Raw genomic sequence first — 14,943 nt, 5'->3', positions numbered from 1 at the left:
TTGCTTGTGCTTGCCAGCGAAAGCATGTTAGCAACATACAAAAAGTTTAAACAGTGATGTACAGCAACTACATATCACACCGATCTAAATGGAAACAAGCCTTTGGACTTTATTGTGTCATCATCAATGTCTCCTTTCTTATAATGAAATGTTTTTGAGTAGCATTCAGTAACTAATTTTGTTTGAATTAGCTTGCCAGCTTAAGTACTTTAGCTGCAAGGAGTATGAGGTAATAATAATAATGTTATACACATTTCATTTCAACTAACTGTATATTTATTGGTGTATCAGTTAGCTTTTTGACTTTATTGCATTTTGTCCATGTTGGGGTTCCATACCTTTTGTTCACTCCTGTACAAAACTATGTAACAATAACCTGAAAACAAACACAAAGTATATGATTTACTATAATGAACATTTTTATTCCACAGCACTATAAACCATTAATAAAATAAAATTGTGGTTGGCTCTAAGTTCAGTTGTCACGAGAAAAATATGTGGCAGGTGTAAAATCATCATCATCTTCATTCATATGCTTAAGTATCTGAACATAGGAAGGGATACAGAATAAATAAAGTGGACACCACATCAGACGTGGTGGTGATGGAGTTGATGTCAGTCTTTCTTGTGAATAGTCAGTTTGATGTTACAATACAGAACAATCACAACCAGATTTGAAGTAAATCATAATCAGTGAATGTCAATAAACTATGGAACTTTTGGTGATTTTCTTCTGCAAAAAGTCCCATGCATAATTTGGAAGTGGAAGTGAAATGCAGCACAGTCATCAATCATTACCCTCTAAATCCATTCAATGCTGCCTCCTTGTGGACAGATTACAGAACTTGTGAGAGGTACTGAGCATTGATGGAGAAGAACTCTCCAACAACCAAAGTCCATAAATTTCAAATATCAGTCTTTATGCTGGAATTATACACTTGGTAGTGCTCCCATATAAATGGAAAAGACTTGTCTATGCAGAGAGGAAAAAAGTTATTAAACCATTGCCAGCACAAATGTACATATTATAATTTTCTCAGTGTCTAGCGGTCTTATAACAGCACTGAGCAATTATTCTGCACCGGGTATGGTTTGAAAGAAAAAAAAAAAGGATCTAACGGTGCAGGAACATTGCTTCTATTAAAAGACTTGATAAATGTGGTCTTCACTCTATTTATGCACTTTTTTAGATCAGTTTGTTCTTGTGGAATCCAGGCACCTGCTACTACTGGCTAGAAAGGACTGAATTAGAGTGCAACGGACACAGTTTACCGCTCCCACACCTTCACAAAAAAGGATTAACATTCTAGACAACATAGACAAACATGTTTTTCACACACAAAGCTGTCAGATAAACTTCCAACACAAGGAATGCTCTTATACCGTCCTAACCACGCTCACCACGAGGGAGCAGAAGAATGCCCATTTCCAGTGTAGTTTTATAACAAGAGGGAAAAGTAAAGAAATCACACAATACAATCAGAATGAATAAATAAAAACAGCATAGTACTGGCTCATCTCATTTCATCACATCTATAACACATTCATTTAGATTTTTTTTTTTTAGCCACCACACGTCTGGATTTTTTAACACTTTTTTTTTTTTTTTTTTAGTTCACTGAGCTACTAATGGTGTATAAAAACATTGTCCTGAAATACTACTGGGACCAGCCTATTGTTCAAGTGCTCACATTCCTGAGAAACAAACAGCTGCTTTCTGTAGTCACGTTTGAAGGAGCATGAAGTTTCAGGCCGGCCTCTCTGTGTTTTGGTGAAAAGTGGCATTGGAGTTTTTTGATATGAATATTCCAATACGAATATTTAGTTGGTTTTTTTTTTTTAGTGGCAGTTGTGTGCAATGGAATTAATTCGATTTAAAAAACACTTTCAATCATTAACTAGTTATACACATATCAATTACAGTGCTTGGTTGATTCACAATTTCCTTCCTTTGATTTCCTGTAATTATGTGTAGAAGAAACTTGAAAATATGATCGTCTAGGCTGCATTACCATCTCCACCAGAGTAAATACCACCTTCTGTCAGCAATGGGAAGTTAGGAAAAGCTTGCATTATATAAAATGAGGCGTACACCTTTTATTATCCACATGATTTGTGTGTCGGAAGGTAAACTCGAGGATTGGTTTGGCACGTCCAGCCTTCATTAGTGAATGAAAATTGTTTTCAGAGGGAAGAATAAAAGGTGAAATCTTTCTTATTCATCCTTTGGCAGTGGTGAAGTGGCATTCGGCCAAGGCAACACTTCCAAAAAAGTGCTAAAGCTCAAGTAGATGAGTCAGCTTAAACCACAGCAGAATACAGTTCTGATACAGTATACTGTCAACTACAGCATACGTTTGGACTAGTCCTCTCATAGCTCGAATAGGCAATTAGACCCTTAATGTATCCAAGGTGTTTTTGTTTTTTTAACACTGTACACATTGCTATGAATATGGCCAGAGATGTGCTCACCGGTGCTTTACAATAACATGCATATTAAGGAAACAATACTATCTAGAAACAGGATAGTGAGTGATGTACTGTGAAGTGGCTGTGGAAGGAGAGAAAGAAAGGAGGGGGCTGCTGTGTGGGGAAAATTGAGGCTTTCAGGGTAGATAGAGACAGCAAAATATATCTGTGAGTCAGGCTCAGGGGGAAAATCGTGGTGGTACAGTGCAATTACTGTCAAGAGGGAGAAACGCTCTTGCTGTTTTCACGAATGAGAGGGGCGGGGCCAGTCCAGGCGCGGTAGACCAATAGCAGACTCAGGCCTAACGCCCACGTGCGGACAGGAGACAGGAAAAAGGCCATGTGGCCGTAGGTCTCCAAAAGAAAGTAGCAGGAGTGCGCCTGCCAGGTGAGCAGCAGCAGCATGAAGAGGTGAACCGCCAGAGTCCGCCAGCGGCAGCCCGGCCGCAGGAAGTGGGATCGGAAGGTGTTGCCGCGGCAACGGTGGTGGAGGCTCCAGCAGAGGTAAGATGTGAGGGGCATGTTGAAGAACAGCAGCTGGAAATTAGTTCAGGTAAATGTGATTAGTGTAGCTCTCAGTCCTTAAAATAAGATGAGGCCTTGACAGAATAGCTGTGGATGGTTTCAACAAATATATTAATACAGCAGGGTGACAACATACTAACGTATAGTTAAAAAGGGTTACAGAACATGTTAAGTATAAATTTAATAATGGAAGTATTAGGCAGAGGTTGACAGTGATCCCTTAAAGAAATATCTACATTGTGACCCCTCATCACAGGCTAGAGTAGACATAAGCTCTACTCTAGCCTGTCTTCTTTCTTTGTCAGATAGTTTATTTTGAAGGATTTTTATAGCTTGGTTGAAGCTTGGTTAAATATTGTTTTGTCCACATTGTTTTATTTTAGCACCTCTGAGAGGACCTGGCACTCAGGGTAGGAACCACTGGTTTAAGGTACAGATGTAGTGAAGAAGGAAAACAGCACTAGTAGATTCAGTGGAACCTATTAATAAAAGAAGTAACTAAAAATCTGGATTACTATGTCATCTGCCACAAAAAAAACCAAATAAAGTTAAATTTGTCAATTATGCAGAAATTAGCAATTGGGAAAAAAGGCACATGAAGACATGTAAAGTTGGCAGCTGCAGTTGAATATATGACTTTTGTATAGACATCACTGAGATGAGAGCAGATTAGGGCTGCATTTAACATTTCTTTGTCATTTCCAGAATATCTGCTTATTATTTTCTCAGTTAATATTTTGGTCTATAAAATGCCCATAACACTTTCCTAAAGCCCAAGGTGTTGTCTTTAAATTACTTGTTTTGTCCAATTAGCAGCTCAAAACCCAGAGATTTATTAAAGTAGTTGCTGATTTTCTGTCAGCAAAATAACCCTTCATCTCTGAGGTAGCTGTGTTAAAATCAAAGTAATTTTCTTACTTGAACAACTCCAACAACATAAGTGAGACTGCCCTCCAGGAAGTGTCCATCGATGAAAACCCCGAAGGCGAAGCAGGCACCACTATGGCCATCTATCAATTCTCCTATGAACCATGGACCTGTGGGCAGAGATATGGAAACAGCACAGGCTATTATGACCATGCATGCATTATGAATATGCACAGGATTACAGGAAAGGCAAACCAGCATTTTTTATGACAACCACTAAGATTTATACTATGTAGCAGATTAGTGACCTACCTAAGGCTGTGCACAGGTTGAACAGCAGCAGAGAGTAGTAGAAAGTGTCCATTTTACTGACCAGATGGAGTGACATACACGCTTGAGATGTCAGTCCTGTACAGACAAAAATGCATGATTGTACACACTGTTAAAAAATTGCTTTTAAATGCCAGTGCATATGATAAGAAATTATTAGCACTGGTTTATTGTGCACCTCGTCTCTGTCCACAGAGGCTCTGTAGACTAATATCAGTGTAATTGCACTTCAGTTGCCAGCACTTCATATTACATTATGATGATGTATTAATTTGGAGGGTGTTTTGTGACAGCTCACCTCTGCCAGAAGGGACACGCAGGAACCTAAAGGCCAGCAGCACACCGACATTCAGCAGCATCATGAAAATGAAGGCCACTCGGCCCAGGATGTAGTGGTCTGTGAGGAGGATGAAGGACTGCACAAAACCAAAGCTGGGAGTCAGGTCATCCTCCAGAGTAAAGTGCTGCTCCCGGACTGTCGACCGGCCCGCCGAGTCCTGGCTCACAGGGCACACAAAAAGACGAGAGAGAAACAAGACATCAATATTAAGACGTGTTTCAAAGCCGCGATGCCCAGTCAGCAGAGCTACCACAGCTACAACTGAATCATAATTCAACTCAGGCAAAAAACACTTCCAAACTTAATCAAGACCTATGAAATATTTACAAGTCTCAGAGCACTTTTCACTTAAAGCGGAGGATAAATGAATACAGTGCTGACCTCCACTTTAACTCTGATTGTGTGCAGTCCAGTGAGGTAGAGAGATGGATCCCATAGCAGAACATACAGAGGACCTCCAGCAGAGTGGCCTTTCCCCAGAGGTTCCCCATCTATGCTCACATGCACGGCTGTGATTGGAGCCTCTGAGAAGGCCAAGATCCTGTTGAGAACCAAGACAATGAAGGTTTTAATACTGAAAATGAATTAAAGGTGCTGTCACTGTAAAAATTATTTAATGTGCATACAGATTTTCATCATAATAAATGAAACCGCAGACATTTAAAGGATACATATCCCCCCAAGATGTTTACATACGACTTGTAAAAGACTGTTGGATCCAGATATAATTAACTGTACAACCTAAACACACACACACACACACACACACACACAGAACAGACACCTAATGTGCGTTGATCTACGTATCCGACTCAGTGGTTCCACTCCTGGATGCAGGTACTGTGCGTCCTTGGGGTTGGTGATGAGCACTGCAGGCCACTGCTCAAACCTCAGGTCAGAGAAGCTCAGCAGGTCATGGTCAAAAGCCAGAACTCTGTACCTGGAGACAGGTGTGAGAAGAATGTACTGAACAGCTGCATATGTTTCTATATGAGGAGAAAGGAAATGACAAACACTAGCAAGATGGAAATATTTTTTGATTTTTTTGTTGTGTCATATTGTGTACCTGCGGTTGTCCATCCAGTCACCCAGCTCCAGCTCCAGGGTGCCCTGGGGGTGTCGGCTGTGGAGGACAGGCATCAGGCCGCCCAGTGTGTGCAGGTGGCCACAGAGATAGGCAACTGCAGATCTAAACACAACAAGTCCAAGTGTAAAAACTATAATATCATCATAATATGCTTGAAAGTATTTCAAATATTGCTTTCTAAGTTAGGGTGATAAAGGTATAGCTAAGTTGAATGTTTGCACAATGACTGGGTGGAAAATGTTTTATTTCTCCACCCATTCTCTATAACTGGTTTAACACTCAGGCTTTTCTTACCTCATCATGTCCCTGACTCCTGGAGAAGGGGAGACGACAGTGGAGGTGGTGTAGTGGCCAAACCAGATTGACTGGTTGCTTTTCAGACTCTCAACTCTGAACGTGTCCAGCAAGTCCATTTGAGTCTGTTGTAAATTGAGAAAAGAACCAATTGTTGCATTACATTCAGCATCTACTGTGTGCACATCCTTTGTTTATTCTGTTTAAGATAGATAACTGTGATTGTGAGCTGCAGCTTTCCTTTCAGGAAATTTACAATTACAGCACTGTTTACAGCACTGTGTGTACTAGTAGTCCTGTAACATTAATCTGATATTCTGATGACCTGCTTTTATAACCTTGAATATATGTATGTACTACTTTGATATCTACTTGATATTTGATACTGGGGCGGCTGTGGCTCAGGAGGTAGACTGGGTCGCCCACTAATTGGAAGGTCAGCATTTCGATCCCCGGCTTCTCCAGTCTGTGCTGAAGTATCCTTGTGCAAGAAAGAGCCCTACGTTGCCCCTGATGCATGTATCATCGGTATGTGAATGGGTGTGAATGTGTTAGAGCGCTTTGTGCATAGAGCAAGCGCTGTATGAATGTGTGTGTGAATGTGACACGTAGTATAAAGTGCTTTGAGTGGTCAATACGACTAGAAAAGTGCTATATAAGTACAAGTCCATTTATCATATCTACACTCTATTTTTGTGTTTGCTCCTATTAAGTGTGAGTTTGTGTGGTTATGAACAGGATGTTGGCCTATTTGTAGCGGTGGTGTAAGGTTTCAGTGTATGTTTTATTGTTTCCTTTGCCTGCCCAGGGACTGCAGATGGAAATTAGCTAGCAGCTAAATGGTACAAAGCATCTTTCGTGATTAATGTATTTTGTTCATGGTCCCTGATATAAATAATTTAATAAACAATCACCTATATGTGCTAGTACAACCTTCTATTTGCCTTTTCAGTGACCACATTTCACTCCAGATGAAGATGGAATTAACTCATTAAACTTTCCACTAACACTTAATGAATTTGAGAACCAATATTTGCTGTATTTTTAATGAAATTCATTGAATGTTTATTTTCAGGTCACAGGCATACCTGGTTGAGAATACCAAAGAAATTGTATGGCCTCTTGGGTCCTGGAGTCAGAGTGGCATCCGCGCAGACAAAGGAGTAGTTGCCAAAGGGAGTTTTGTGAACATAGTGGAAAGAGCCGACTTTCTGATTAGCCGAGTATTTCCTAGAGGAAAATTGAAAAAAGCCAACGTGAGCAACAAGATACTGTACAGTAGACTGGGGATGGAGCCAGCAGCACCAACCCTAGCGCAGCCCTGAGATAATTGAATGCATTTTAAATAAATAAATTAGGCCTGCGTAGGAGACAGACTTTGTCTTGCAGAGGATGACCACAACATTAAGAATATTAGGGAGATAAAAGATCAATCAGCAACAGAAGGAGCAACGCCACATCAAACATAATTTGTGTCAAAAGACAAGAGAGTCAGTCTGTTCATGTGGATTCTGCTTCTATTTCAGTCCTCAAGAAGCTCACACAGATTGGAATATTGTCAATAAATAGGTCTGCAACTACTCATGTTACGGAGGCATTGCAGTCACAACATTCTCTGATTGAGTTCACACTTCGCTCGCTACTATAAGACATGCAGGAGGGAGCTCTGACTGGATGTAAATCTGGCATTTACTGTAGTGCTGGCTCTTTCATACTGACCGGTAATAATTGTTGACGCTGTCCAATGAAATAATGTTGAAGGCATCTGTGAGAAGAAATGAGACGATGGTGAGATTTTGGAGCTTATGAAACGTCACAATGAGCAGAATGTCTAATGAGCAAATTCCCCACAGGATGATGCATATTTAATCGAAGCATCAGATTTCTTCATCACTCAGGAAGATATCAAACAAAATCTGTTGCTGTCATAGAATCTACAAACTGATAAAATAACAGGACACACATCAACAATTGCGATCAATAACAGAGGAATAGCTGTCAGACAAACTGCAGATCCAATAACTAGCTTTCTTTTTTTTTTTTGGACAGTTAGAGAAAGGATATCTTGTTTCACATCTAATAGCCTGTGATCCAGTAATAGAGAAGAAAGCAGTGAAGAGGAGGAGGATAGGGTGACTTCCTGTGTGATGCTAAAATGGATTCTTCAGAAATTCTTAATAGCACACTACCCATTGCAGAATACTTCATTTGTACTGGTGAGTAATGAGAGGATGTTAAGATGACAAAGTGCTGCAGTTACTCACCATGATTTCCACGGATGTCTATCCACCGGGTGCGCTCCATCACGCGCGACCTCTTCAGGATGTTGTGGTAGGCCTGCCACTCCACCTCATGCTGGAGGGAACCCACTTTGCTCTCTGTTTTAGCATCTGTCAGATCCCCTGCGAAGCAGAGAAGGAAAGTGTGAGACACTTGCAAGGATGCATATGAGGGCACTGAAGTCCTAAGTCATTTCTTCGGACTGCACTGACCAAAGGGCCACACCCAATATGTCTCATCACAATACAAAGATTTTCCAAGTACCTTGAACTAGTGAAAGGAGGGGGAATTACTGTACCTGTTGCAAGCACAAGAGCTGGCTTGATCACTTCAATGGTGTCAGTGCAGAACTTTTCAAAATCAGGAATGCGTCTTGGGTCATGAAATCGGCTAATGTGAATGTCAGACACCTTGAACCAGACATACAAACCAAAATCAGGGATAAGGAAAAGATTAAAACTGGCCTTTTTCCAGGATAGTGTGTAACGCCCCTATTTTTAAACACAACAGTACGAGAGTTGTAAAACACAAAAGGTGTAAAGTCTGACTACAACTTACTGTGTTGCTGCTGAACCACCTATTTACCTGACAATGACACACTTCTGTGGTCAGTGACCCCTTTCAGTCAATCATTCAGAGAGTTCAACCACCATGGCTAGCTCTCAATGACAACACTGCAAAGCCAAAGCTACATATTCTACTCATGTTAAATGCCAGACTGTGTAATTAAAAGGAGATATTGGTTGAGGTTAAACAGCTTGTTGTAAATGGCTTACAAGACCAAACAAAGCTAGCCAGCAGGTCAGAATAATAGCCCACCTGTACAAACCAGAATATATTGTTCAACTCGCCGCTGGGAAATGGTGGAGAACTCCCCTTAGATTCATCTCTATCACCGGCAGCCGGGTGCTGAACGCTCCGTTTCGGGTGCCAAGCCGTGTCATAGCTGTCCAGCACCCAGGAGGTGATGCACGCCAGGGCCAGTCCGAGGATTACCAGTGCACCGAACAGCTTCAGCATCCTCCTGTAGTGGCAAGAGAGGGGGCTAGCTGCCGCCGTCTGTCCCGGACAGAAAAAAGCTAGCTACTGGTGGAAATAGCTAAGGGCACGAATCACACTAACATTGACTACACATAGAGTGGACCATTCAACTACATGGCTAAGAGCTAAGACTCAGACCGTTTCTGTCGCTGCCATCGCGGCCACAGGAGATGCATGGAGGTGCGGTGTTCATTCACAGGTCCGTTCAGTGGCTGCCTTCAGAGGCGGAGGAGGCAGCTCGGCAGGTTAGCTTCGCAGCAGCTAGCTACCTACCAGCTACCAAAAGCACACACCGACCGGTTGGAAGGGGAAACGTCACCTGTCGGATGAAAGAAGAGTGTGTGAAGAAAGACCTCTCACTCTGACATTGTTTTCCGTGCACCGCAGTCGACCGCAAACACACCGCATCTGACATCGCGAGAAGTTTCGAGAATAACCAGAATCAGAATCAGCTTTATTTGCCAAGCACGCACAACTGGCAGTTGACACCCAGATAAAACTAATGCGGCATAGCACGGAAGTCCTGTGACTGATATTACCTCCATGAAGGTTTTGGATTTAGGATGGATAGTTTAAAATAGAATTAATAGTGCAGTAACTGTAATAAACTGTAATCTTGTAGATTCTCTCCAGATGGTGCTATAGAGCAATAGTTATGTAGACGGCTTACAATATCTTACAGCTTTCAGTGACAAAAAAAATGTACATCTCTTTGAATTACTTGACATTTTTGGCTGTATTTTCCGAACATGGAGGTTTTCAACACATTCAGCCACTTAATATACTTAATAATAAATTGATTTTATATATGAGGAGTAAACGACTTCGAAGTTTAAATTTTAAGTTTAATCTTTCAACTTAACACTCAAGTACTTAGCTTTTTCATTGTGCAATTTGTAGGATATATTACAATAGTTGACATGTTACAGCTCAAAAAACAAACGCTGATTTGGTGATTGTATGCACTATGCAGCCAGTGTAGCCAGATGGGTTACTTAAAAGTTTATTTGTGCAGGTTATAATATAGACTACATCTGGTGCAATTAGGGAGGATTCCACCAATGAAATGTTAGGTTGTGTTTGGAGACAGGGACAAGTGCATGCAGTTAATCTAATAATAACATTATTATTGTAGTTCCAGCAGTTGCAGTTGCTGGACGTGTTCTTCAGATTGGTCTAGTCTATCTCAATTAAATCTGGCAACGGTGTATGCTGCGCGCACCCGCTGACAAACCGCGAACGAGCTTTTTAAGACCATGGAGCGCGCGCCCGAGCTGTTGCGAGGGGCGATCGGATCGGGCCCGCGCGCGCAGGAAGGCTGTGCAGATCATCACAGAGTCGTCACGTCACGGATCCGCAGCGACCGACAGAGATGCTGAGGTGACAGGCAGAAGGAGAAAAGGGACGATCACACTCAGACATATTTTCCCCCTCCCACTGTTTTATTTCTAACCACCGACAGCGACCGCCTCCGACCGCCGCTTCCTATGGATGGTTCTCTCGCTATGGGATTCCGCTCCGTGTCGTCCCCGTCGCCTCCAAACGTAGAGGATTTTTTGTAACCACACCCGGCTCTTCTTAGGATCAGGCATTGGCGAGCAAAAGACCCGAGGTAAGGATCCAGAAACGGGAGGCCGTGTCCCTGCTCGGCCCCTCCGGTTTACCACCCTAAACAACCTCCCTCCCCTCCCATTTCTTTGTCGCTTGCAGCTTCATGCGTTGCATTGAGTTTGTTATCCTGCGTGTTGTCAGAGCCTCACAGTATAACCTCCTCCACGCTAGGCAAGCAGGACGAGCTCGCGTGGCCTGTGGACGGCTAGTGTGCGTGGACGCGCCTGAGTAAATCTGCTGTGGCAACCAACTCGCTATGCAACAGCTCTCCACAGCAAAGCCAGTCAGTCCACTGCAGGGAGGATAGGTGGGGGGGGATACGTTTAATTTTTTGCTGCAGCTTGCTATCTGTCTCATCCCATTGAAAACAACCTAGCATAGAGGTATTTGTGTTTCTTTTTTTTTGCACTAATTGCTCCTAAAATGTAAGAATTTGACAGACTGTTCATTGAAAGTAGTACCTGCTCTTCAGGTGCATGAATCTTTAGCTTTAGTGGAGCTTTTCTGCCACACAAACACACACTCCCAGGTCTTATCCTTCCACTGTTTCTCCAGTCTGGATCAGCTGCATCCATGCTGTGTGACTTGAAAGGAACCAGACCGTGGAGGGCCTCCCCATACTGGCTCGTCTCCAGTCGTCAGACCAGACACTAATATCTTCCAGCAGCAGAAGGCCAACAAGTCTCCCCATCCTGCTATTGAACCAGGCCTCGCTGTGTCCAGGAAAAATAAGCAGATGTTACATTTTCAGTCTGGTTTTTTCCTCACTTGAGCCATGTGTTATTGCACACGCATGCATAGATGGCTTTTAGAGTCAGAGCTGATTTGGTTTTTTGTCAATATTTACAGTCCACTTCCATGAGAGGAGTAAGAGGGATCCTCTGTGGTGGTGGTGGTGGTGGTGGGGGGGGCTCTTAACTGATTCATTTCATGATGCTTTTACGTGGCTGTAAACTTGCAGCTTCCAGCAGACCAAAAGGGCAGAGAGGCGACGACGAGCTGCAGCAGTCAGCAAACCAAAATGGCTCTGCACCATCGTCACCATGGAGATGCCGGGGTCAGAAAGCGTGATTCATGATGAGATGGGAGCTGGGCTGTCATAGATTGGTTTAATTTGTGGGTGTGTTTGTTTTTTCTCCTTCCCTTCATTGATGGTGATTCGTATCAGAGGAGGAGGAGGAGGAGGAGGAAGGGCAGAGCCGTGCCTCCCTGTGAGGTGTGAGATTAGTCACAGTGTGAGGCAGGCTTGTGTGTGCATAGGTGTGTGTGACATGTGTACGAGCTTGTGTCTGAGTATGTGTGTGTGTGTTGGAGAAGTGGCGTGCAAAGTGAATGGTAGGCAGTGGCCCAGCATCTTTCCTGATGTTCTGACCCCCTCAGAACACCAGGAAAGATGTGTTTTGGGGAAGCTCAGACTCTTTCACCTAAAAGTATAGATTAGATCAGGTGATGCACACCTGCCCAAACATCCACCCTTTCCTCTTTACCTTCCAGTTTTCTGTGAGAAGCAGCAGTCTCTCCCTCATTGAACATTGAACAGATTACTTACTCATCCCACTGTGCTCAGAGAGGACGTGTCTCGCACATGATGGCTCAAATGTGACGGAAAAGTGTTTTTTCTCAGAGGAAAACACCAGAACAATGTGTGACCTTGAAGTTCTGACCTCACAGCTGAGGTTATTTAATCACATCGTTCACAGCGAGTTGCTCATCCCTGGAGGTTGAAAAGCGTTTTGTACAGCATGTTTCCTCAGTGGTTTTGATGGCGTGCTCCTTGTTTTTGCGTCTTCTCCAGTTAGCATAATATCAAGAATTCATCTGATGTTTTCAAAAGACAGCTCTGACTCTGTTGCAGACCCTCTGATGCAACACTTTTTTTAGTGCCTGATATTGACACAAATGAGACGTGTAGGCTCAGCTTTGGCCTGTATGGTTTTATAGAGAGGTGCCGGCACAAAGGTTAAAAGCTTGGTTAAGTTTAACCTCTGTTCCTCCTGTTTCCTCACAGTTTGTGTTTCTGTCTTGAACTAAGCTGTAAACAAAGATGCAAATGCGTAACTTTCCCAGGATTTTTAGCCATGTTAGCAGCATGGCTCTGGTGATGGCTGTATTTGGTCCAGACTGAAATATCTCTACAACTATTTGATGGATTGCTGTGACATTTTGTACAGACATTCACCGTCCCCAGAGGATGACTTTGCTGATCTCCTGACTTTTCATGTTGCACCACCATCAGGTCAAAATTGTAATTTGCTCTCTACTTTGATTTATAGACCAAATCCCTGCAAAACTAATAACATTCACATCAGCTTCTACTGTACTTAAACATTATACTCAAATCAGTTGGTGTTAGCATGTAGCTCGAAGCACCACTGTGCCTAAATAGCCAAACAGAGTTGCTAGCCTGGCTGTAGACTGTTAGTCTTGTTCATTTTTAAGCATACAGCACTGTCTTCATTATGCTATACCAGTTAATGAAACACTTAATGCAGTCCTTAAGTCCTTCAGAAATAAATCCAGACATTAGAACAGTAATAATAATCAACAGTAGATTGAATACAGTTCAGAGTCTATTACAGTAACAGTATGTCTTTTAAATAAAGATTTATTATCCTTAAACATCACATCGAGTGGTGTCATCTGTGTGTTGGAGCAGTTCAGCCGCACCAAGGCCACCTCACTCCTGAGTCTCACCCTGGGTCACATTTCATGTTCGTCATTACTCTGTTATCTAGTCTAACCACGCTTTGCCCTCTTCCATCTCCCAACCTCATCCCGGTACATGATGGGATTGATTGCCTCCTTGATGTCGGGATCATGCCCTGTAACCAAATAACGTTTTGAAGGCTTGTTGCATAACCGTAGATGCCTGCACGCCGTGTGCAGAATGATGAATTAAAGTCAGGCTTTGCTTTGAGTGTCTGAAGCCAGACTAAAGGAAGGGTCAACAGAACATTAATCATCAACAGATTTGATAATGAATGAATTGTTTAAGCCAAAAAATGCTTCTCAAATTGGCTATTTACAAGTTTACAAGTTAGTCCCTAGTAGTCAACTGAATATCTTTGGGTTTTGACAGTTGTTCGGACAAATTGAACAAAAAGAATATGTTAGCTTGAGCTCTGGGAAATTATGATGGGCATTTTCCCTTTGTGGACATTATTTAGAGCAAACATTTGATTGCATACTCAAAATAATAATCAGCAAGATGACTTGATGATAGAAATAATGATTAGTTGCAGCCCTAAACTACAGACCTGATGCTTCTTAGAAAATGTGTAACCAACATGTTATTAAATTATTATTACTGTAAGTAATAATAATTTGATAACATGTTATTACTGCAAGTAATAATAATTTATCATTACTAAACAGAAAGGATAAAAACAAAAGCCAGATTTCACAGACTCTGGCGATCCAAGAGTCATTTTAAGTAATAGTTTATAAGTGATCTATAGAGCATCACAAAATGATTTATTAATCTATAATTAAGTCATTAGTTTGTAAGCCAACTTATAAATCTTTTATATGAGGGGAGCAATTTATCTTTAGGCATCAATACATCAGAAAGTGGCTCAGGATTGTATTTGTCTAAGAACCATTTACATCTGTGAATATTAACAATATTCCGATGTAGCTTTACAAAAAAGATCATATTATGATTATATGGACTTATTGTGATACATAATACTGTTAAGAATACAAGTTTTTGCAGTTTAATGTGATGAACATCAGTGTATTAAAAAAAACTTCTGGTACAGTAGGTGAAAATAATGCTTTTATGTATTTTTTCTGCCATATTATACAACCAGAGCTGAAGACTGAGTCATTCTAATGCAAAATTAGGCAGATTAAACAGTCTCATTATATCTGATGAGACCTGCTCCATGGCTGTCATACACAGAAGATAAATGGCTGGGGAAAATGATACTAAGATGAAGCCTTTGGTAATTTAATATGCAGGACTTTTGCCTGCGAGTTGGTGGTGCATGTTTGTCTAGAAAGACAGCTGCTGGCAGCAGGTGTGGCAGCTGCGGCAATGGTCAAGTATCAGAGAGCTCCAGACATTAAGCCAGGGGTTTAACTATGTCTCTCAACT

The 14,943-nt window shown here is 41.9% G+C and overlaps 1 protein-coding gene across 2 annotated transcripts; it reads right to left on the bottom strand.

Annotated features, from left to right (window-relative positions):
- Window positions 1-396: 396 nt before the first annotated feature.
- Window positions 397-9,648, bottom strand: tmem62 (transmembrane protein 62). Of its 2 annotated transcripts, none has more exons than XM_018663678.2 (14): window positions 9,372-9,648; window positions 9,012-9,251; window positions 8,491-8,602; window positions 8,177-8,314; window positions 7,632-7,677; window positions 7,001-7,142; window positions 5,913-6,037; window positions 5,598-5,720; window positions 5,316-5,471; window positions 4,913-5,072; window positions 4,490-4,688; window positions 4,174-4,269; window positions 3,913-4,031; window positions 397-3,006 (listed from the first exon to the last, which is right to left on the bottom strand). In XM_018663678.2, the coding sequence occupies exons 1-14, from the start codon at window positions 9,387-9,389 to the stop codon at window positions 2,686-2,688; spliced, it is 1,995 nt and encodes a 664-aa protein (XP_018519194.1). In that variant the 5' UTR covers window positions 9,390-9,648; the 3' UTR covers window positions 397-2,685. The 2 variants fall into 2 exon arrangements, with proteins under 2 accessions (XP_018519194.1, XP_018519195.1); XM_018663679.2 differs by having other exon boundaries at window positions 9,012-9,216.
- Window positions 9,649-14,943: the final 5,295 nt, after the last annotated feature.

Source organism: Lates calcarifer, linkage group LG19, assembly GCF_001640805.2.
Source record: "Lates calcarifer isolate ASB-BC8 linkage group LG19, TLL_Latcal_v3, whole genome shotgun sequence".
In the NCBI taxonomy this organism is placed as follows: Eukaryota; Metazoa; Chordata; class Actinopteri; family Centropomidae; genus Lates; species Lates calcarifer.
This window is presented reverse-complemented; position numbering and strand designations above follow the sequence as displayed.

Coding starts and splice junctions, on each gene's coding strand:
- tmem62 (XM_018663678.2), bottom strand. Junction 8,315..8,490: donor AGCTCTTGTGCTTGCAACAG/GTACAGTAATTC, acceptor TCTGCTTCGCAG/GGGATCTGACAGATGCTAAA. Junction 7,143..7,631: donor AGCGTCAACAATTATTACCG/GTCAGTATGAAA, acceptor ATTTTCCTCTAG/GAAATACTCGGCTAATCAGA.